Consider the following 23,769-nt stretch of genomic DNA (forward strand, 5'->3'; position numbering starts at 1 on the left):
CCAGAACAAAACAAGGCAAACACTGAAAATTCACTGTCCAAATATTAATGGTTCCAAGCAATTCTCTCCTCTCCCCTTTTATCATCAGCAAGTATGTTGTTAATAGACACCTTAAGAAAGACTCCCCTCCAGGCCCGGCGCAGTGGCTCATGCCTGTAATCCTAGCACTCTGGGAGGCTGAGGCAGGTGGATCATTTGAGCTCAAAAGTTCGAGACCAGCCTGAGCAAGAGCGAGACCCCGTCTCTACTAAAAATAGAAAGAAATTATATGGACAACTAAAAATATACATAGAAAAAATTAGCTGGGGATGGTGGCGCATGCCTGTAGTCCCAGCTACTTGGGAGACTGAGGCAGGAGGATCGCTTGAGCCCAGGTGTTTGAGGTTGCTGTGAGCTAGGCTGATGCCACAGCACTCTAGCCAGGGCTACAGAGTGAGACTCTGTCTCAAAAAACAAACAAACAAACAAAAAAAAGATTCCCCTCCAAACAGGCTGTTTCTTTGTTCTCCTTTAAAGCAATATTCTTTGAAAGTATTACCTATTATGTATAACAGTTCCCTCCAATTCCTTATGTCCCATTCTCTCCTGAACCTGCTCTAACCAAGTTTTCACCCTCTTCTCCCTCTATCAAAACTGCTCACCAATGTATCCAACAACCCACCAAATTCAATGGTCTCAATTCTCAGTCTTTATCCTACTTGACCTGTCCATAGCACCTGACACAGATGATCACTCCTTCCTCTCTGAAACAGTCTTCGCTTGCCTTCCACACCCTTGATTTTCCTACTACTTTATTAGTCACTCCTTTCCCTCATCTTTCATATCTCTAAGCCTTGGAATACCTCAAAGGCCTAATCCCCATACCTCTCTTCCTTACTGAGCTCCCAGCACTCTATATTCTCCTCTGCTGCATTTTTCTCTCCAGAATTTAATACTATAGGCATGAGGTAAGGATTTTCATCTGTTTTGTTTAGTGTTGTAGTCCCAGTTCCTAGAACAGGTCTAGCTCACTGCAGGAGGCCAACAAACAGTTGTTGAATGAATGAATGAATGGACAAAAACAAAAGTGATAACAGTAACAGTCACTTTGTACTGAGAACTTATTAGCCAGACACCCCAATAAGCATGTTACATACATTTCAATTTAATCCTCAAATAATCATATGAGACTTTGGAAGAGCAGGGACAGGGGTGGTTAACATGCACCAAATCACAAAACTACTGAACTGTAGTGCCATGATTCAAACCCAAGTTTATCATCTTCAAAGTCAATGCTCTTAACCTCTGCATGGCACTTATTTTACTAGGGTATTATTTCATTAGTTTTGGAATAAAGCCATTAGTTTTGGAATAAAGCTAACTCTATTTGAAGAGTTAGCAACCAAAATTTCCTATAGTTGTGAATTAATCTTCATTTTCTTTGTGAAGGCAAATATTCCTAAGTTAACAGCAATTTATAAATTATAGTGGAGATTCTCTTTTAAGACAAAGCATTTCTACAATGCCATTTTCAGTGATAAAAGAACAAGTGAAAAGAAACACCAATCTCCTTCAAAGTGTTAATGGCAGCACTTAAACTTTCACTCTCTCTCATTTCTGTTAAAAAGCTCAAGCCAAACGTGGCTGAAGAGTCACCTAGGAGCTTTTTGTTTTTTGAAAACAAGATTCCCAGGCCCAACTCCAGAGCGACTGATTCAATATCTCTAGGAAACAGGGCCCAGGAACCTAGTATTTTATAAAGCTCCCTAGGAAACCTTGGTGGTTAGCCAAGTTTGGAAAACACTAGTTAAACAAACCAAAGTTGGCAAGAGACAGTCCCTCTATCTGAGCATCTGGCTCACTGTTTTGACAGTGACCAAGTCTCACTGGTACTGACCTTCTTGGAAAGAGGAAGGATGCTGCTGGGTCGAACAAGCCTCCGTTTCTTACAGCTCAGTACAGGACGTGTTCGGGCTGCCACACAGGTGCCATCAGATGATGAAGAAACCAGATTCAGTCGTTGCTTTTTATGTAATTGTTCCTCAGCATCAGAGATGTCACCTGGAATGTGGTCTGCCAAGACAGGCTGAAGACTACACAAGGGGGAGGAAGAGTAGTCACTTCTCAGAAAACATAAAGAAACAAAGCCTCTAATACTGGTCCAACCTCCTTTACTTGCAAATGCTCACAGACACAAACAAGCATTCTAGGGCAGAAGTAGGTAATCTCCTGATGTCTACTAATCTAAGTGTGTGTGCTTATGTGTAAGGCTCCTGGCACACATTACCTACATCATTTCTGAAAAGTGCAAATTTGTCAGTAAGTGAACTCCAGTTCTAGTGATTGAGTTCTCTTCTACAACAAAAACATGAATAAAGAAAGTCTAGAAAATTGTAATGTTACAAAATTATAAATTTTGCAAATGTTAATGGGCTGCCTTAGAATCACTTTTCCTACAAAACTTGAATCTTAAGATGTATACACATCATTCACTTGTACAGGGATTCCTTCAATCTTCATAAATATACGTTTACAAATATAGCCATCAGGGATCTCATCTGTTCTAAAGCAGCTTATTATATAAACACTACTGAGGAATTCCTCCAAGATTAAGGCCAACAATAATGATTCAAAGTAATAGGACCTTTTATTTTTCTCCATGCCCAGTCCATTTTAGACCACAGCAGGTAAAAGGAAAATACACAAATATATTAACTAAAACATACCTGTTACAGGAGGTATGCAAAATATTAATAAGTGGTAAGGTTTCTGCTTTTTTAAACCAGGGTCAGTACTGGCTAGAGATAACTAAGGGCTCCAAAATACCTTTTACAAGCCTACTAAGTATAAGAAGTAGAAGGGCTAAACTTACGTGTTAATAACTCCATTGACAGGTCTCAGTGCCCCACATGATTTGGTAGAGAATGACTCTGAAATATGACCAAGAACAGGGGCACCATGGTTTTCCACTGGCTGAGAAACAGACTCAATCTGAACAAGGAAAAGGAAAAGAAAAAGAAAATACATATCAACATTTACCCAGTAGCACCCCTGCCTGAGAAGCAGCACTATTTCATCTGCATGAAGCACCTAAAATTTCTGATGACCAAACTTGAAAAACAAAACTTGTGTGACTGAAGAAATACACAATTAGCTTTTGCTTTGGGGAAAGGGTGTTTGCTTTGGGGAAAGGGTGTTGAGGAACAAACACAAGTGTTTTTCAGACTAAAAGTGAGTACCTACCGACAGGGAAATGACACCAACAATTCTATGGAACACAGCTTAGCAAAAACAACTACATAGTAACAGGAACCTTCACCTAAATCAAGGATATACTAACATTAGTATCAAGACAACTAAGAGGAAACTGAAATGTAGTTAATATCTGCTGGCTGAAAGCTTGTTTTCCAAAAACTATACTTGGTTTAAAAATATGTGTGTATGTTTGTGTGTGTATGCTATCAGTTAGTAATTACTGTCTTTAGACTACCTGAATCAAATATATTTTTAGAATATAAAATGAAATAACATAGATGGGAAGAATATGAAAAAGTCTGAATTCCAGTATTCAAAACAAATTATGTATTTATTAGGCTCAAAAGAACAGGGGATAGCTATGAATGTCAATCACAGAGCATCTCTGAAGTATAGGCAATATAGTTGCACTTGAAGCTATGCCCCTCAGTTCTGGGAGTTGTGAAAATACCACAGAAAGGCTGTGGTCCTTGCTTCCTTATACCAGAATTGATTTTGGGGTGTTCTGAAGTTCTCCTTCCTATAACCACTACCAGTGCATTTCAAGGCCAATATTTTGAGGCTGAAATTCCATTTTTCAGTATTTCTGAATTTCTTTTTGATCTTCACACCCACCCAAGGAGAAAACACCAAAAGATGTGCAGACCTGAAAATAGTCCTAGACAGGTACCAAAAAAGGACAACAGATTGGGAAGATAATTTAAAATTTTTAATACAAATTATCCTAAAAGCCAGATGAAAGTATAACATATACACAGACAAGTCATATAAGTATGATACAATGAGTGAACACTGGAAAAATGTTCTGCCTTCCTTGTTGGATATCCTGTACATCTACTAATGTATCACAGATATCTTCAACAATTCTAGTTCAATACTATCAAAATTATGATAAATTTGGTACACAGACTTATTGCCTTAAACTCAATACTGACTTCCCTTGGAAAGCAACATGCTATTATAAAGATATTCACATCTTCTGACAAAGTATTTTAAGCAATCTTAAAAATCCACCCGAAAGGAATAATAATAAACACACCCTCAAAAATCTTATTCACAAAGGTGGTCAATGAAATGATTTCTATTTAATAATCTAAATGCTTAACATCTGAGGAAAAGTTACAAATTGTGGTATACCAAATCAAAATATTAAGAAGAACCATAAAAGATATTTCTTCTCCCCTTATGCGAGACAAGTATTTAAAGAGAAAAAATAATAGTCTTTTACATAGAGAGAAATTATTTCAGAAAAAAGGGTAAATTCAAAATATTTTAATATAATTGTAGTGACTAACAATACAAATAGATAATGACAAAACAAAAAGTGTTATAGCAGAACTATTCTGAAAATTTCTTTATATTTAGGTAATAAAAATTTTTACATTAAAAAACAGATAGGCTGGGCGCGGTGGCTCACGCCTGTAATCCTAGCACTCTGGGAGGCCGAGGCGGGTGGATCACTCGAGGTCAGGAGTTCAAGACCAGCCTGAGCAAGAGTGAGACCCAGTCTCTACCAAAAATAGAAAGAAATGATTTGGACAGCTAAAAATCTATATAGAAAAAAAATTAGCCAGGCATGGTGGCGCATGCCTGTAGTCCCAGTTACTCGGGAGGCTGAGGCAGTAGGATCGCTTAAGCCCAGGAGTTTGAGGTTGCTGTGAGCTAGGCTGACGCCACGGCACTCACTCTAGGCACTCACTCTAGCCCGGGCAACAAAGCGAGACTCTGTCTCAAAAACAAACAAACAAACAAAAAAAAAAAAAAAACAGATAAACCCAAATACCCTCCCTAATGATAGTGAGGATTTACTATACAGGGGGAACCTCAAAAACCCTCAACCAATACGGTATGACAAAGTACTAGAAAATCAAAAGAATTAAGATGCAGGTTGGCATTAACTAGCATGTGTGACTTCAGGTATGTTATAGCTTTTCTAGATTTGAAGAAGTTTCCTTTCAACACAAAAGCAACGATGAGCTTTCTGCTGGCATATCAATCTTAAGAATGTCAATTTTACATTCACTTAAAATATAGCTCTTAGCATTAAATTATGGCAGTTATCTGAACTATGTATCTATGTATTCTACAAGGCACCATGTTTACATAATGGTTGATTCTCCATGTGATTAAGTTTTCTGGTAGGGATTATGAGATTTAACTGCAAGGACACTTGTCAAGACAAAATGTTGCCATTCAAATCAACAAAATCTCATTTCAAAACATTTATCTTTCATATAGAAAGTTTAAAGAATAAAGTAAAATCACCAGTAATTGCATCACCCACAGCAAACTACTGCTAACAGCCTGTCTTATTTCTCATGCTTACAGATATATATATATTTAAATGTTATTAATCTTTAATGTGAATGTTATTGATTTTCTTAAAAAATCTGAACTTTTCTGGCGTAATTCAAATCAAAATTGAAGTCAGTAGGCAAAACATTATTTATACAGAAATGTTGCCAAGAATATAAAAGCACAGAGATTAGGAGCATAAAAATCAGAAAGGGACTGTTCCTGGATACCAGTCCCAGCCATACAAGGAAACATTGGATGTTCAGGAGGGATGTGCTTAGAGACCTTGAAAAATTCATTGCTGGGTGTGGTGGCTCACGCCTGTAATCCTAGCACTCTGGGAGGCCGAGGCGAGAGGATTGCTCGAGGTCAGAATTTCGAGACCAGCCTGAGCAAGAGTGAGATCCCATCTCTACTAAAAAAAGAAAGACATGATCTGGACAGCTAAAAAATATATATAGAAAAAAATTAGCCGGTCATAGTGGCACATGCCTATAGTCCCAGCTACTCGGGATGCTGACGCAGAAGGATTGCTTAAGCCCAGGAGTTTGAGGTTGCTGTGAGCTTCACGCCACAGCACTCTAGCACGGACAACAGAGCGAGACTCTGTCTCAAAAAAAAAAAAAAAGAAAATTCTGCAATCAAACTGAGCTCTAAAAGCAGGGCATTTGGGCAAGCAAGTTCACTCGTTATCAAATGCAAAGGGCTTAAAATATTAACCCCAATCACAGTGTTCAATTTGGAAAAAGAAAAATAAAACATGCACATTTAATTTTATCTAGCTCCTTAGACATTGACACTGCCTTAAGACAAAATGAACATTCCCTATCTTGTAGTCTAAAAGGCTGCAAAACAGAGGGTAGAGAAACATTAACAAACACTTCAGAAATGTTAAATCCACATTCTAATTTAAGCTTGATCATTACTACTGCAGTGGTTTACATCATTAGTGTTTTTAGAAAACTAAAACATGACTCAGATATGTCATCTAATAGAAAACTATAAAGAGGATGAACGAATTTAAGACTTTCCCACCCACAGAACAGAAAATATCACAGAAGCTTCCATTTGAATTTTATTTGATGTTTAGATGTACTGAGGGTTTATGCATCCCACAGCCAGAAAGAAAAGAGAAGAAAAACTAAAGTGGTAGACAGAGTGTTTCTGTAATTCCCTTCTCTCCAAAGCAGGGCCCTAAAAGATTACCTTTTGGAGCAATCTTAGAGGTGGACTTAGCAAGAAGGGTTGCTGAACTATCCCCCACCACCCACTGAAATAGCCAGGAGTACAGCATAAAATGATTAACATAGCAGCAATGAGGTTCAAATTTGTTATTCACATGAAGCAGGCATCTGTCTGATTCATTACTCCACCCTCTTCACCAGACCAAGTAAGTGTGACAAAGAGCCCTTGAGGAAAACCTAAAATTAAATAAAGAATCTTCATGGGGGTGGGTTTTTCTGAAGTCTAAGAAACAATGTCCATTAGATTTGTTTTACCAGTAAGTAGAAAAAAGTAAAGGGGTAAAAACAAAGAGGCCTAAACTTAAAAACAGAATAAAATTAAATTCTACCTGCGAAGTGTATGTATCTATCTTTAGTCATTCAATTAATGTCATGTACCCCTGCTTGAAATATCATTTTCTTAAATACATCACATTCATTTGGCTAGAAAATTTAACAGTTTGGTTTTGGTTATTCTCTTTCTCACAAACATAATTAAAATGGAGGGCTAACTGAGTGACAGAAATTCAACTTTTATCCCTGAATCAAAATAAATTAGTTTTTTACTTTGTATGAATGATTTCAGGTCTCAAGCTCCCCATTTCAATGATATTCTGCATAGGTTTACTTAAAATTATCAAAATATTGCTGGGGTATAAATAGTATACTACTTATTTTCATTAACTAGTACTATGGCCAAGAAATTGCACTATACTGAGAGTGGAATGTTGTGAAAATTCCACTTTTGCCAAGTTATTTATCTAGGCTTCAATTTCTGCATATGTAAAATGGGGCCATGTGCCTTACTTTCCTATGTCTGTAGGTTGAGGATAAAAGTATATCTATACAATTACATGAGAACAATTTTGAATTAGTTTATATTTTAAAATTTCAATTAGCATAACGTTGTTGTAAGTACAATGGCTCCTAAACATAGATTTATATTTATCAACGTTGTTGAAAATGTGTCTAGAATCTAAAGAAATATACCAAATGCAAAAAAGTCTTATAAATTCTTACTGCTCAACTTATTTATCCACATCCCAACTTACTTTAAAAGGCCTAATTTGTCAGTGTTTACTGTGATTCATAAATTTCCCAACCAATATCTACTCCTTTCCTTTATATCCCCAAACCCTTCTCAGGCCAATACACCACTCATTGTCCCTAGTTAACTACAAAATGTCAAGGAAAAGAAAAGTATTCCTGCTTAACCAATGGTACGAAGAATGTATCTTGGACTGTTTTAAAAGAAAAAGGAACAGCTTATCATTTTTAGCATGCCTTTCTTCTTAGAAAGCATTAGTCCTTCACTTAATAGTTCACTTGTTTTTTCTATCAATTCCATAAAGGAGGATGAGTAAGGAAAGGGTAAACAGGAACATTACTTGTCAATAGCCACAGAAACAATGATTTTGCTAATTAAACCAAAACCCAAACAAAAAACCCCCCCAAAACAAAAAACTCCTCCTCAATTTCAAATTGTGTCTTTTAAAAAATATTTACCCAAGAAGGGGGGTTTAAGAAAATATACATGTTCATCTCATTTCTGCAAAAGAAATATAGGAAGGATAATCTAAAAACTAATGAAATTGTTTGCCTACAAGGAGTAAGTGGGAACAGGATGTAAAGAAGAGAGAATGTACGGCTTTTAGAACCATATGTTTCATAGACTCAAAAAAATAAAAACCGGCCAGGTGCAGTGGCTCACGCATGCAATCCTAGCACTCAGGGAGGACCAGGTGGGAGGACTGCTTGACGTCAGGAGTTCGAGACCAGCCTGAGCAAGAGTGAGACCCGTCTCTACTAAAAATAGAAAAAATTAGCCAGGCAACTAAAAATTAGCTGGCCGTGGTGGTGAGCGCCTGCACTCCCAGCTACTCAGGAGGCTGAGGCAGGAAGATCCCTTGAGCCCAGGAGTTTGAGGTTGCTGTGAGCTAGGCTGACACCACGGCACTCTAGCCAGGGCAACAGAGTGAGATTCTTTATTTTGTGGTGGTGGTAGGGATACACGGGAAACTAGATTAGGAATATTGTAGTAACAAATGAACCTAACTGTACTATACAATAACATAACCACATTGAAAGGTATGGGGGAAGAAAAGAACCCAAGTAAATTCAGAAAACAGCATTCTGACTGTATATGATATCACTAATATACTGTACAGAGATACTGTATACAGCTAGTAAATTTATTTCTCACAGTGGTATGAGATGGCACTTATGAAACTACTTTAGGGCTACTATGAACAACTTATCAATAAGGAAGCAGGAAGGCTTTTGTGAACTAGTTAGTATGAACTCATGGTTTTCAATATACATATAGATGGGTAAACACAGAAATACAGATATATGTGTATGCACGTGTGAGCATAAGATTCACACATTTCCTAGTTTTGTCTGTTGAGAAATCCTAGAAGCAATGACACCAAGTAGCAATGAGCACAACTAATATCCAGATCCTGGTTTCTAAACACTGCTCTCCAATAAAAAGAGCCAGGCTGGAGCAGGCAAAATAGTAACATGAGCCTGGAACATCTTCTGGTGGCAGAAGTGAATACTTCAAAAAATAAGGGGGACATGCTGAAAGGACACAGGAGCCAGTGTGAAAGAGCTCCTAATACCCAAAGTTGAGATAGTTGGAGCAACTGAATGAAAACAACAATAGGTTATAAGTCATAGGAGAAAACATCCATGAATCCATTATGACATAAACAATTGTGTGAATAAACTGGGGGTGGGGAGAAGACAGCTCTAACAGAATTCCAATTAATAAATGTAGAAAATAGAAAAATCACCATTCAGTAAACAACACAATAACTGTTGTAGCAAAAAGACATCAGTGAATGATAAAATTATGAGTGAAAATATAATCAGCAACAAAATATTTGCATAGTGTCTTCCCATGAGATATTCATTACAAAAGGAAAAATACTAACCTTACAGGGCAGAAATCTGACCGATACCGCCTTAACCAAGGGAACAAACCTATCATTACCAGTAGAAAGACATATTAATATCATGAACCCCCTGATATGGTGTAGAAAGGGGAACAATATCATGTCTGTGAAAAATGCATAACCTCTAGTAACGAGAAAACACCAGGCAACACCAATTTGAGGAACATTATACAAAATAACTGACTAATAACCTTGTGTCAAGGCCATCAAAGACAAAACCCGAGAAAATCTCAGATTGGAGAACACTTACAGATACAATAACTAAAAGCAATGTAAGATTCTTGAAAACAAAAATAACATCGGTGAGAAAACTAATAATACAGAAATTCAAATAAAATATCCACAGTACTGTATCAATGTTACCTTCCTGGTTTTGCTCACTGTACAATGGTTATTACAGCAAGATGTTAACATCAGGGGGAGCTGAGTGAAAGTTATGTGGAGACTCTGTGTTCTACAACTTTTCTGTAAATCTAAAAATCATTTTAAAAAAAATTTACCCAGCATTAAAAAGCAAATTTCACTCATACATAAATCTGTTATCAGTCTCCAGTTTCCTATCAGTTACAGGATAAAGTACACATTTGTTAAGATGAATACAAAATCCATTACTTATTGGCCAAAACATCCAACATCCCACACAAAAAAGTATTTGTAGTTCTCCCATAAAGCCTGTGTTGCATTACACATGAAATACCCTCCCTGCTGAAACTCACTCCCTACAACATTCTTCACCAAGTGCACAAGACTCAGAGAACAACAAATACATTCTTCCCTAGGAAGGTACCTTTCCTGACCTACCTGAGGAGGATTCAGAATCCCTCCCTTCTGTACAACCCTGTTATATTCCTACTGGAACAACATGAAACCCTCAAGATACCTGGTCTACAAACAGACACACAAAGACATTACAGAGCTTTTAACAACTTTATTATACACCAAACCCTGTTATAAGCACATTATACATGTTAAATTAACTTTTTAAGAAGTTTTGAAATTAGGTAGTGTGAGTAGAGTATGACTCCTCCATTTTGGTTGTTTGCTTTTGCCCTTTTTTTTTTTGAGACTCGGTCTTGCTCTGTTCTCCTGGGCTGGAATACAGTGCTGTCATCATGGCTCACTGCAACCTCAAAATCCTGGGCTCAAGCGATCCTCCTGCATCAATCTCCCAAGTAGCCAGGACTACAGGTATGCACCACCATGCCTGGCTAATTTAAAAAGACAGGGTCTGGCTATGTTGCCCAGGCTGGTCTTGAACTTCTGGCCTCAACTGATCCTCCCACCTCAGCCTCCCAAAGTGTTAGGATTGCAGACATAAGCCACCACATCTGGCCAATTTGGTTGTTTTTAAAGATTGTTTTGGCTATTCAAAGTACTTCATATGTCCATTTATATTTGAAAATCGTTTCAACTGCCACCAAAAATCGCCCCCCCCTCACAAAAAAGCCTGCTGGGATATTTGATTGGGTCTGTACTGAATCTGTGTGTCAATTATTTTAACACCAACTCTTCTAATCCACAAATATAATATACACCTCTATTTGCTTATGTCATCTTTAATTTTTCAGAAATGTTTTATGGGGGGAAATTAAAAAAAAGAAATGTTTTAGGGTTTCAGTAATAAAGTCATAAATGTCTCGTTAGATTTATTCCTAAGTATTTTTATCTTTCTTGATGCTACTGCAAATGGAATTGTTTCTCAGGGTCATTTTCCAATTGTTTGCTGCTAGCAAACAATTTCCTTAAATATGAAATGTCTGATTTTGAATCAAAAGTGTAGTTTATTATATCTCAAACAAGAAGCAGTACAAGTAATCAAACTATGCACCTAAACTACTGACACAGTTTATGCCACAGAAAGATGGAAAGTGAAGTGGCGAGGAAATCTTGCAAGGCGTTTTCCGCAGCTTATTGAGAATGGAAAATTTTTCCTTGCAAGAAGTGGTCCAAAGCCTGGAAGAAGTGGTAGTCAGTTGGTGCAAGGTCTGGTGAATATGGTAGATGACAGAGAGTTTCCAAGTCCAACTGCTACCGTTTGAGTAGCGTTTTTTGTAGGATATGTGGTCCAGCACTGTCTTGCAAGAGGATTGGCCTCTATCTATTGACCAATCTTGGCCGCTTAATCGCAAGCACCGTCATCACTTGATCTAGTTGGTTGCAGTAGACATCCACTGTAACTGACTGAACAGGTTTCATGAAGCTATAGTGGATAATACCAGTGGATGGACCACCAAACAGACAGCATTAGCTTTTTCTGATGAATATTCGGTTTTGGATTATGTTTCAGCACTTCATCTTTATCCAACCATTGTGCCAAACACTTGCGGTTGTCAAAAAGAATCCATTTTCATCACACGTAACAATACAGTGTAGAAATGGTTCACCTTTATGTTGTGACAGCAAAGAAGGGCAAGCTTCAAGACAATTTTCTGTTCTGACACGTGTTTAATTCATGCAGAACCCATCTATCCAGGTTCTTTACTTTGCCCATTTGTTTCAAATAATCCAATATTATTGGAATAGTAATGTCAAAATTTGCTAATTCATGCATAGGTTAATGGATTCACTTCCACTACGGCTTTGAGCTCATCATTATCCACTTTGGTCTCAGGTCACCCACGTGGCTCATGTTCAAGATTAAAATCACCAGAATGGAACTTCTCAAACCATTTAAAGTAGTGTGAGTTCATTAGCCACATCCTTCCTAAATGCTTTGTTGATATTTCAATGCATTAGTTACATGATGGAACTCATATTCAAAAATAACATGAATTTTTGACCACTCCATGGTATCACAAAAATTGCTCTAAAAAAAAAAAAAAAAATGAAAGATAATCAAAAGCCAAACCATGTGCTTGAAAGAATGAGGATGTACCCTCAAAATAAAAATAAGAAATGTCAAGTGAAATGTCAGATATATCAACTGTAAAACTAAGTACTTAAGAAAATCGGACATTTCAAACTTAATAACCTAATATAAGTGTAAACTTACTCCCTAACATATATGTCTCAAGTTCCATGTTTGCTATACTTGTCGGGCATACCACCAGCTGATGTTCCAACTTACCTATGTTTTCCCTCTCATTTAATACTTTTTATCCTGGTTAGAGGATTCACTGAAACAGTTTAATAAATTACTTTAAAAAAATTCTGTAGATAGCATACAATGAACTTGCATTGTGGACTTGAATAGTAGAAAAATTTGACATTCTGCTCTTTAATTTATTCAAAACTACTTTCTAGTTAAGAATTATCAATCTCCTAGTGTCTTCACATCTATTCCTATCAACAGTTGCTGGCTTTAAAAACTGAATGAGAGATCTTTCTAATATACAAACATCTCCAAGATCTTTCTCATAGAAAAGTTAGTTTCCACCATATCACACGAATTCCTACTAACAATGATAAAAATAAAAGAGAACTGCCTTGGCTGATTTGCAGATACACGGAGAATGGCTAATTTACCCCACAATCTAAAGAGCCAGCACTGCTTATTATAGCCTTAATTATGATTTGAAGCATAATCAAAATAATAAACTACTGCTGTGACACTTTGAAATTCCTAACTAAGTCATCGGGATCTGAATCAAGAAGTGTTAATATTCACAAAAGCTAACCTTTTACGGAAAGTAAAAAAGTGAAAGAAATAAACAAGTACTCTTTGAATTCATAAAGGAAAGAAATTAAGTCTGGTATCGAAAGAAAGAGGACCAGACTCAGTGGCTCACATCTATAATCCCAGCACTTTGGGAGGTTGAGGCTGGAGGACTGCTTGAGGTTAGGAATTCGAGACTAGCCTGGGAAACAGCCAGACCCCATCTCTACAAAAAATTAAAATTAAAAAATTTAGCCAGATGTGATGGCACACACCTGCAATCCTTGCTACTCTGGAGGCTGAGGTGGGAGGACTGCTTGAGCCTAGGAGTTGGAGGCTGCAGTGAGCTATAATCATGCCACTGTATTCCAGCCTGAGCGAAAGAGTGAGACCCTGTCTCAAAAAGAAAGAAGGAAAGAAGAGAAAAAAAAAAAGAAAAGAAAAAAATTTAAAAATTAGGAAAAGAGAAAGAATCACTGAAAAGGGAGATCTGAGCTAGACTAAGTATACAGAAGATAACAGTTTTACACTCATTATAGAAAAGAGTGAGTCACCCATAGAGAGCATTTACAATGTTATCATAAGTTTACTTTATAGTCCAACCTTTTAATAAATAGGTTACATATATGTTATAGTGTCCCAGAAAGGTTACCTTACTTCTCAAAGGTGTCAGAGGCACACCCAGGAATCTCCTGATTCCCAATAATACTCCATAATGCTATATCTGCTCTGGCAGTGGCATCCTGATAGTAGGGAGCTGCTTTTAAATTCTACAGTCAGAGACACAAGCTGTAGGAGAAGCCCTGTGTTGTCTAGTAAGGAATGTAGATCTTGAAATGCCAAAAGTGATTAAAAAAAAAAAAAACACTTCCCCTTTCTTCAGCCAATGTAGGGATCCTAGTTACCGAGAATAAACTGTGTGCCAAAGCTATATACCCTGATTCTTACTCTTGTCTATCTTTTATACTTACCAATTTATCAGTCCCATGATCTGTCTTCACCTCAGAACTAAGTGGAGGTGGAAGAAATAAGTCTGCTGTTGTATGCTCTGGGGGAGGTGCCTCCCCAAGAACTATCAACCCCTGCAAGACAGAGAGGAAAGAAACAGCATAAATGAGTGGTATAAATTACAAATTTAATTTAGGAGTTAATCTCAAAAGGATTGGGGTTGGTTTACCAGAGACCTTTTCCCTTATCCTATGGTTCAGAAACAAATTATGCTGGTAGCAGCTTTACTTCTCCCTGCAAAAGTCATTTGAACAAAAGGCCTAGCAGTGGCAGACTATTTATCAAGGCATAACACTCAGACCCAAGGTTCCTCTCTCTTCCACTTGAATGCCACTTACATGTCTTGTTAGCCATTTAGCATCTTTATTCAGATCTGCTAGATCTGGAATCTTACCAGATTATGGTACTTCCAACTAGACTCCATTGAATTAATAGCAGCAATGCAGTTTGTCTACTTAACTTTATCATGGATGTGGCTTAAGAATGACTAAACTTAAAGTGCTATTATTGTAAATCATGAGCTCAACCAACTGTACCTAAGCAAACAAAACAACTGAGCGAGGCAGGGCATGGTGGCTCATGCTTGTAATCCTAGTATTTTGGGAGGCGGAACAACTGCTTAAGGCCAAGAGTTTGAGACCAGCCTGAACAAGAGCGAGACCTTGCCTCTACCAAAAAATAGAAAAATTAGCTGGTCATGGTGGTACACACCTGTAGTTCCAGCAACTAAGGAGGCTGAAGCAGGAGGATGGCTTGAGCCCAGGAGTTTGAAGCTACAGTGAGCTATGATGATCCCACTGCACTCTAGCCCAGGTGAGAAAGCAAGACCCTGTCTCAAAAACAAAAACCAACCAACCAACCAACCAACCAAACAAACAAAAAAACACAACTAAGTGAAACAAAGGTAGAACAGTCCCCTGTAATTCATTAGAAGCCAAGAGCTTCTAAAAAACTGCCCCACAGGCACCTGTTTCTCATAAGCATAAATAATACCTCAGGTTAAGTTCCTGCTTGACAATCCCAAATCCGTATCTTACACTGATCCCAGGAAATAACAAAAAATGTAAAAAGAAATTAAAACAAGCCCACAAGTCCTCTCCATAATAGGCATAAAAAATCCAGCTTGGTAAAGGCATAATTTAGCTTACTGCGAAAACAATAAACAACAAATATGACACATGAATCCCTCCATGAATGAAAGAAGAGGTGACCTAAATCACTTTATGACACTGTGTAACAGAAAGGCTGGGTAGAAAGGCAAGTGACCAGCGTTCCCAGTCTCTTTCTCTGGTCTAGAAAATAAAGAGATCTAACTAGATTGATGGTAATTTTCTATTAGATGGTATTATTAATGGTCTTATTAATGGTAATTTTGTATTAGAATCACTTGGGGAAACTTACAGACTGTACTTGCCCATGTCCAACATCAAATCTACTCAGTACCTCTGAGTGTAGGGCTGGATATTTCACATTCTTAAAAACTCCCCTGGTAAGTCCTAATGTGAGCTCTAAATTGAAAAATATTAGACTTGATCAGTTTTGGCTCTCCATGAGAATCCCTCTGAGAACATCCAAAAGTACAGATTTTAGGGCCTAGAGATTCTGACTATATCAGTTTGAGCTCCCTAGGCCACTGAGCGACTAAACCAGATGATACATCCCTGGGGCCCTTTCTAACTCAAAAATCTCTATGAAATAAGGGATGTAAAGAGATGAAAAAGGGGGGGAGAAGACATTAAAGAAATGAAAACGGAATTTTACCTCAGTTTTTAAAAAAGGAATACAGAATACACCTTTTTCCCCCCCTGAAAGCAAGAGACCCCCCCCCCACCTATTCTGGAATAAGACTACACCAAGCCTACGTAGAAAATGAAGACTCCTCAGAAAAGAGATAAAGGCCATTAACTAATAAGCAAAAAAAAAAAAAAAAAAAAAAAAAAAAAAAAAACATTTACCCTACCCTTCAAAATGAGGTTTCTCTAGATAAGGGAATTTTTTTTTTTTTTTTCTTTGAGACAAAGTCTCACTCTGTTGCCCGGGCTAGAGTGCAGCAGCATCAGCCTAGCTCACAGCAACCTCAAACTCCTGGGCTCAAGTGATCCTCCTGCCTCAGCCACCAGAGTAGTTGGGACACCACAGCAGCTAATTTTTTCTATTTTTAGTAGAGATGGGTCTCACTCTTGCTCAGGTTGATCTTGAACTCCTGACCTCAAGTGATCCTCCCGCCTCAGTCTCCCAGAGTGCTAGGATTACAAGTGTGAGCCACTGTGTCCAGCCTAAGAGAACTTCTGCTTTAAAATATTTTCTTCCCTCAATCACAAGCATAAAATAGACCTTAAACTTTACCATTTCAAAGTAAAAACTATTTGCAAAAGGCAGCTATCTTGCATACTATTACCTCCTCAAAACACTGCATTCAACAGATATTCCCTGCTTAAGAGCCCAAATTTCCTCCCCATTTCCTGTATAAAGCAAGCCCAAACTCATCTTGGTATTCGAAGTTGCCCCAGAAGGCTGGGAACAGAAGCTCACACCTGTAATTACAGCATCCTGGGAGGCTGAGGCTGGAGGCTCACTTGAGGGCAGCAGTCTGAAACCAGCCTGGGCAACATAGCCAGACCCTGCCTCTATAAAAAAATTTAAAAATTAGCTAGGGGTGGTGGCATGTGCCTATAGTCCTAGCTACTTGGTAGGCTGAGACAAGAGGATCACATGAGCCGAGGAGTTCGAGGCTGCACCAAGATATGACCAGGCCGCCGCACTCTAGGCTGGGTGACACAGTGAGACCTTGTCTCTAAAAAGAAAATAAATAAAAAATAAAAATAAAAACAAAGTTGCCCCACAATCTGTCCCTACCTTATTTATCTATTTCCAACTACTTTCCTCAAATATTTCTGGTCTTTTATCAATCTCATTACCTCCTAGATAAATGTTAGAATATATGTGCAGTTGTTGCTGTTGTAGATGAGGGTTATTAGTCAGTAGAAAGTAAATAAGCTGAAACACGTTAACTGCCATAGGAGTTGTATTTAACTCATGATAGTTTTGAGACCTTGTGAAGAATATGTAACTTACACATCTCTTCACCTTAGGAGCCACGAGAACTATTTTTCAAGTTGCATATAACTCATGCACAGAAAACAATAAGAAATGATTTTATTAAATTACAAAGGATTGTTTTGCTTTCGAAGTTTTTATTCTATTTTTATAATACAATGCCACAGCCCCAAGGAAAGAAATTTTTTTCTAGTGTGGCAATGTGTTAAAGGTTACAACACTACCTGTTCCTATGTCTTTCTTCATGCTCGTTCTTATGTTTTATCAGTTCAAATTGCCATTCATCCTTCTAAAAAGACTTTCAAGTCCAATTCCACCTCCTTCCAAGAAAAACTCCCCGATCAAGCAAGTGCCCAAAGTATGGTGATTGTATTTTACATTCTGTGTATTTAAATCTTGTTTCCAAAGCAGACCCGTATGCCAAATTATTTGTTTCAATTATTGCCTCAATTTGTTGTTTAAATATTAATTAATGATAAGCTCCTTGAAGATGTGGACAAAATACATTTGAATTCCCCATATCATACAGTCATACACCAAGAAAGGAAATGCATAACAAATATTTGTTGAATTTTATTTTAAAAGTTTTTTCCTAAAAGGAAAATATTAAGTTTATAATAATTATAGCCACAAGCCTAAGTAAATCAAACTATTAGGTATAAAATATCTCCTTCAATTTTTTTTAACAGTACTTTTCAGTTGCTGTTTTACAAATTTTTTTTTAAGGTATACAAAAGTAAAGACATAACAACCAATATTTCCCAAAGGGAAGAATTTTTCCTTAAATTACAAAGTACTTTCTAAAAACACCCCTCAGACTACAAAGACACCTTTCTGACAAAGCATTATAAAACTTGGTAAGGATCATCTAATTTCCCATCATTTTATAGACCCACAGAGGATGTGGTCTGAAGGTTATGTCTCAATAGGCCAATTCATGGTAGAACTAGAGCTAAAGGCTGGGTCTAACTGCTGTTTTGTTTTTCTCTTGTTCATTTAATCAATCATTTATCCATTTATTGACATTTTTTTGGTGCTAAGAATATAAGAAAGAATAATAGACCCATCCCCCTTCCTCTTTCTCCTCCAAGCTATCCATCAAAGTGTTTATTACAGTCTAACACTGGGACAAAAACAAATAATAAACAATATGAATAGGTAAATGTTACAGAGCACATTAGAATATGTTAAATGCTAGAGAGAGCGAGATCTTGCAGGGCCTTATGAGTACTTTGGGCTTTTATTCTTGGATGGAAATTCACTAGAGAGTGTTAAGCAGAGGGGAGAAATGATCTGACTTATAGATGGTTTAAAAGGATCAAGCTAGCTTTTGTATTCACAAAAAGAGTGAGAGACAGAGAAGCAGTTGGTTGGCCTCTGGATATATATTTGAAGACAGAATCACCCAGGTCTGCAAATGTGTTTCAAGGATGGAAGGGCGTTAGAGACCCTGCCAAGGTTTCTGGCCTCTGCAATGAGAACGGAGCTCCCCTTCATCTCTTCGGAGGTCTTTTGAATGACATTAGTTTTAAATTAAACCTATTTTTGTGAATACGTGCTCAAGCACTACATTTATACAACTAACTGTCATCCATACAATGTTTCCCCTCTCTGCCAAAATACGTAAATTCACTACAGCATACACAAACAAACACTAGATCCTTTAATTTATATAGTACCTCGTCAAAAAGGACAAAAATAGCTAAGAGGGTAAGCAAATAAAAAGCATTCAACTAGCTAAAATTCATTCATGTAGGTAACATTTATTGACTGGTTACCATGCTCAGGGCAGTCTGAAACCCTAAGAAAAAAAAAAATAAAGGTGATGTGAGAGCAGAAACGAAGTAGAGCCTAACTGAAAAGACCGATAGAAGTGAGGCTTTAACAGAGATCTATATAATTAAATAATTCCCAAATATACTTAATATATTTTAAGCTATGATTATTCCTTGAACTTAACATTTAATGCTTTATGTCCATTTCTGTATACATGTCATTATATTCCACAAAAAAATTTGAGAAAAAAATCTACTCATGTTTAACAACCATGAAAAAAGGTCATTATGAGCTAGGAAAACTTCACAAAGTTCCACTCCACACCTGTCAAGGCCACCCCAATATGGGCTTCCCTAATATTCCAGGTTTAAACTGGGTAATGCTGCATGGCTATAGCATCAGCCTGACTGGCAATAACTTTAGGGCTGCTGTACACCGAAATAGACAGCAATGGGCAGAAGCCTAAGAAAAAGGCCAGGAGAAGCTCCCTTTTCTTCACTCCTGCCCCTGAGTCAGAGCTGGGATCATGCTCAGGCCTAGAAAACTCCCATGGGGCTGAGGTAAACTTCTGTTTATGCAAGGACCAAAGGAATTGGGCTGGGTCACAGTTGCATTCAGTCTTAATGCATTCTTGTAAATTATTCCTCTGTGGAAAACAAAGCTTTTCTATATTAGTAAAAAAAAAAAAAAAGCAATCAAAATAACGTAAACCAAAACTGAAAAAAGAAAAAATAGCAGAAGGAATTATGCTCAGCTTGATTACAAAACAAGGCAAAAGCAAGCAAGCAAAAGGATAGAAAAGAAAAAAATTACGTTGTATAGCTGGGTGAATTGCTTCCCTTTTACCAATTCCAGATAATATATGGAATCAAAGTATAAGATTGAAAAAAATCCTCTTAATTTGCAACACAGCAAAGATGCAATTTTACCTATTTACTTCCTTATATAATTCTAAGCAGATCTTTCTTACTCATCTTAAATCAGTGACCAGTTCCACAAGAAACACAGCTGTCCAATAATGTCCTATAACCCTATTAAGATGGGAACCTTAACTGCTTTTACAACAGAAGAGAAAGGTGCTAAGCTTCTACTGTTCCTATTCACAGTTCCTTCTCTAACCAGAAGTTTCAATGCTCTTCCACCTCCCATCCTCAGTATTATTTCCACCCTTAGCAAACGCTGTGTCATTTCACAGAGGAGTCAGAAGAAGGGATAAAAATGATACCTCATACTAGATGTGGATGCTGAAGACAGCTGTGTTAAGGGAAAGAGATTTTCAGTAACAGAACCAGCTCGGTCCCTTTGCATTCCCCCTCAGTTTTACTTACCAGGTGTAAAATTTCAATAAATAGGTTCCAAAGAAATGATGAAAAGGATACAACAGCAGAGTGTCAGAAAGAAAATGCTTTGGAATTAGATAAACAGTCCTGAGTTTAAACTGCTCTGCCTTTTATAAGCCTCTAAACTGTAAGATTTATTCTGAGCATTAATAAATCTACATGTTATTTAGCAGTACGTACTCAAGATACATACGTTATTTTCCTTTCTCCTTCTAAGGCATGGAAGCATCTTTCCAAAAAAATAAGCTGACAAAATATGAAAGTTAAAACAACACAATAGTATAGATATAAGTACAGAGGATTTCCTAGAAATTGTATTCTCTCTCCAGAGAGCAACAAGAATCATTACTCCCAAAAGGAATTCTACTCACTTAATAGCTTGGAAGGTAATACCTAATTTCTGAGAGAACAGAAACTGGTGTCTGGATCACAGAATCACCTAACAGTTGCTCTCAAATACCTACTTTTTTGGAAATATGCCACCTTAAGAAAACTAATGTTAGCATGCAATGAAGTAAATTCTTAAAAAGAAAAAGTCCCAATATCTATCCAACTCCCCACCCCAAAGACAAGTTTATCACTCAACAGCCGATCATCAAACCTACATTCATCTAATGAAAACGCCTGTACAACTCAGGCAGCTCCTGCAAATCTTGAAGCAGGATGGGAAATGGGAACACCAACCCACTTTACTAAAATACAGGGACAAAAATTCCTCCCATTTCAATAATTCAAAAAATAACCAAACACTTAAAGTAATTGCTAACTTCAGCAAGAGCTCTGGAACCAGATACCCAAATGTGAGCTCTGCACTCACTTGGATATATGATGATGAACAAACTACTTAACTCTTTGACCCTCCACTGCTTATCTTTAAAATTGCAGATGACAATAAAGTGCATGGCGCAGTACATGGCACACAGTAAGTGCTCAAAGACTTCTGTTATTATAGTGTTACATAAAGACCAAATGCATGTGAATATATCACTGGGGGAAAATTCCATGACTTATTTGTTAGACTAGGCTGAATAGCATCCCCTCAACATTTATATTCTCCCAGAACCTGTAAATGCAACCTTATTTGGAAGCAGGGTCTTTGCAGATGTAATCAAGCTAAGAGATAAGCCCTGTAGCGTGGGCTCAAAATCCAATGACTGGTGTCCTTATAAGATGGAAATTTGGACACGGATACCCACATTCACACACACACACACACACACACACACACACACACACACACACAGAAAAGATGGTCATAAAGATGGAGGCAGCAACAAGAGTGATGCAGCTATAGGCCAAGACCACCAAGGACTGCCGGCCATAACCGGAAGTTGGAAAAAGGCAAGAAAGGGTTTTCCCTGGAAACTTTAGAGGGAGCGAGGGTCTGCCGACAGCTTCATTTCAGACTTCCAGCCTCAGAACCACGAGAGAATAAATTTCTGTTGTTTTAAACCACCCAGTTTGTGATACTTTGTTATGGCAAACATACATTTGTTGAAAAAGATATAGCATAAATATAAATTTTTTTGTAAAGTTGTGAGTTTTCTTGATGTATTACTTATTGGGACTATGAATCTAGTTTTATTCTTTCTGTCAGAATTTTGTAATAGACACTGTATATTCAGACTGCAGAGAAAAAAAATGTATTGGAAAAGATTATCTGGAACGTTGTATTTTACAGACCACAAACTGAGGCTCAGAAATGTTAAGTGACTTTTCCTCCCAAGGTCACATAGCTATCCAGTAGCAAAGCCAGGACTTGAACCAAAAATTTACCGAGTCCAAGTATGGTGTTTAATACAGTATGTCCTGTATGACAAAACTCTTACATAATCAATATATAGTCATGTGCTACATAATGTTATAGTCAACAAGGGACTGAATATACTACTGTAGTCCCGTAAGAGTATGACAGAGCTGAAAAATTCCTTTTGTAGCACAACGCATTACTCACGTGTTTGTGGTGATGCTGGTGTAAATAAATCTACTGTGCTGCTAGTTGTATAAAAGTCTACCACAATTACATATAGTGCATAACAATTGGTAATAACAATAAACAACTATGCTACTGGTTTTAGTATTTAGTGTACTATACTTTTTTACTGTTATTTTAGAGTTTACTCCTTCCACTTATAAAGAAAAGTAAAACAAACTCAGGCAGGTCCTCCAGGAGGTATTTCACAAGAAGGCATTGTTATCATAGGTGATGACAGCTCCATCTGCTTTTGCCCCTGAAGACCTTCCAATGGAACAAGATGTAAAGGTATAAGACAGTGATACTGATGATCCTGACCCTGTGTAGGACTGGGTTAATGTATATATTTGTGTCTTAGTTTTTAACAAAAAAGTTTAAAAAGTAAAAAAAAAAAAAATTTAAAATAGAACAATGCTTACAGAGTAAGTGTAAAAAGAAAGAAAATATCTTTGTACAGGTATATAATGGGTTTGTGTTTTAAGATAAGTATTACTACAAAAGAGTCAAAAAGTTAAAATAAAAAGTTTATAAAGTGAAAAGTTACAGTAAGCTAAGGTTATTTTCGAAGAAAGAAAAATCTTTTTAAAAATAAATTTAGTGTAGACTAAGTAGACAGTGCTTATAAAGTCTACAGTAATGTAATGTGTTAGACCTTTACATTCACTCACCACTTACTGACTCACCCAAAGCAATTTCTAGTCCTGCAAGCCCCATTCAATGTAACTGCCCTACACAAATGTACCATTTTTTGAGCTTTTATACCATATCTTTACAGTACTTTTTATGTTTAGTTATGTTGACATAAACACTTACCATTGTGTTACAATTGCCTACAGCAGTAAGTATAGCAACACGCTGTACAGGTTTACAGCCTAGGAGCAATAAGCTATATCATATAGCCTCAGTGTGTAGGAGTCCACACCCTCTCGGTTTGTGTTAAGCATACTCTATGATGTTTGCATGACAAAAAATCACCTAACAACACATTTTGCAGAACATATCCCTGTCGTTAGGTGACACAACTATACACAAAAAACTGCAGATTATCTTCCAGATATTTAGAAATATTTTTCAGGTATTGTGAAAGTTTCCCCAAACCACTCTGTCATTACTGCTGAGTGACAAGCTAAAAAATAAAGCAACAGCCAAAAGTGAGTAAGAGTATCTTCTCATAGACAGCTAGTCAGACTGCAGGCTAAAATACACTGCCAAAACACTTCTCTAAAGTATGCGTTAAGACCATAAAAGTACTCATGCTTTTGAGCCAGGTAAAGATGTTTATCACGGCATGTTTTGTAATATAATT

General features: G+C 37.2%; 1 protein-coding gene across 4 annotated transcripts in view; it reads right to left on the reverse strand.

The window, feature by feature from the left end:
* Nucleotides 1-23,769, reverse strand: part of KANSL1 (KAT8 regulatory NSL complex subunit 1) — a 179,479-nt gene that overhangs the window by 36,221 nt on the left and 119,489 nt on the right. For all 4 annotated transcript variants that reach the window (XM_045525921.1, XM_045525924.1, XM_045525923.1 and 1 more), the window contains 3 exons: nucleotides 14,279-14,389; nucleotides 2,852-2,970; nucleotides 1,877-2,072 (listed from right to left, as the gene is read on the reverse strand). In XM_045525921.1, the coding sequence (XP_045381877.1) occupies nucleotides 1,877-2,072; nucleotides 2,852-2,970; nucleotides 14,279-14,389 (426 nt within the window). The remainder of the gene's footprint in view (nucleotides 1-1,876; nucleotides 2,073-2,851; nucleotides 2,971-14,278; nucleotides 14,390-23,769) is intronic.

Source organism: Lemur catta, chromosome 15 (assembly GCF_020740605.2).
Source record: "Lemur catta isolate mLemCat1 chromosome 15, mLemCat1.pri, whole genome shotgun sequence".
Lineage (NCBI taxonomy): Eukaryota > Metazoa > Chordata > Mammalia > Primates > Lemuridae > Lemur > Lemur catta.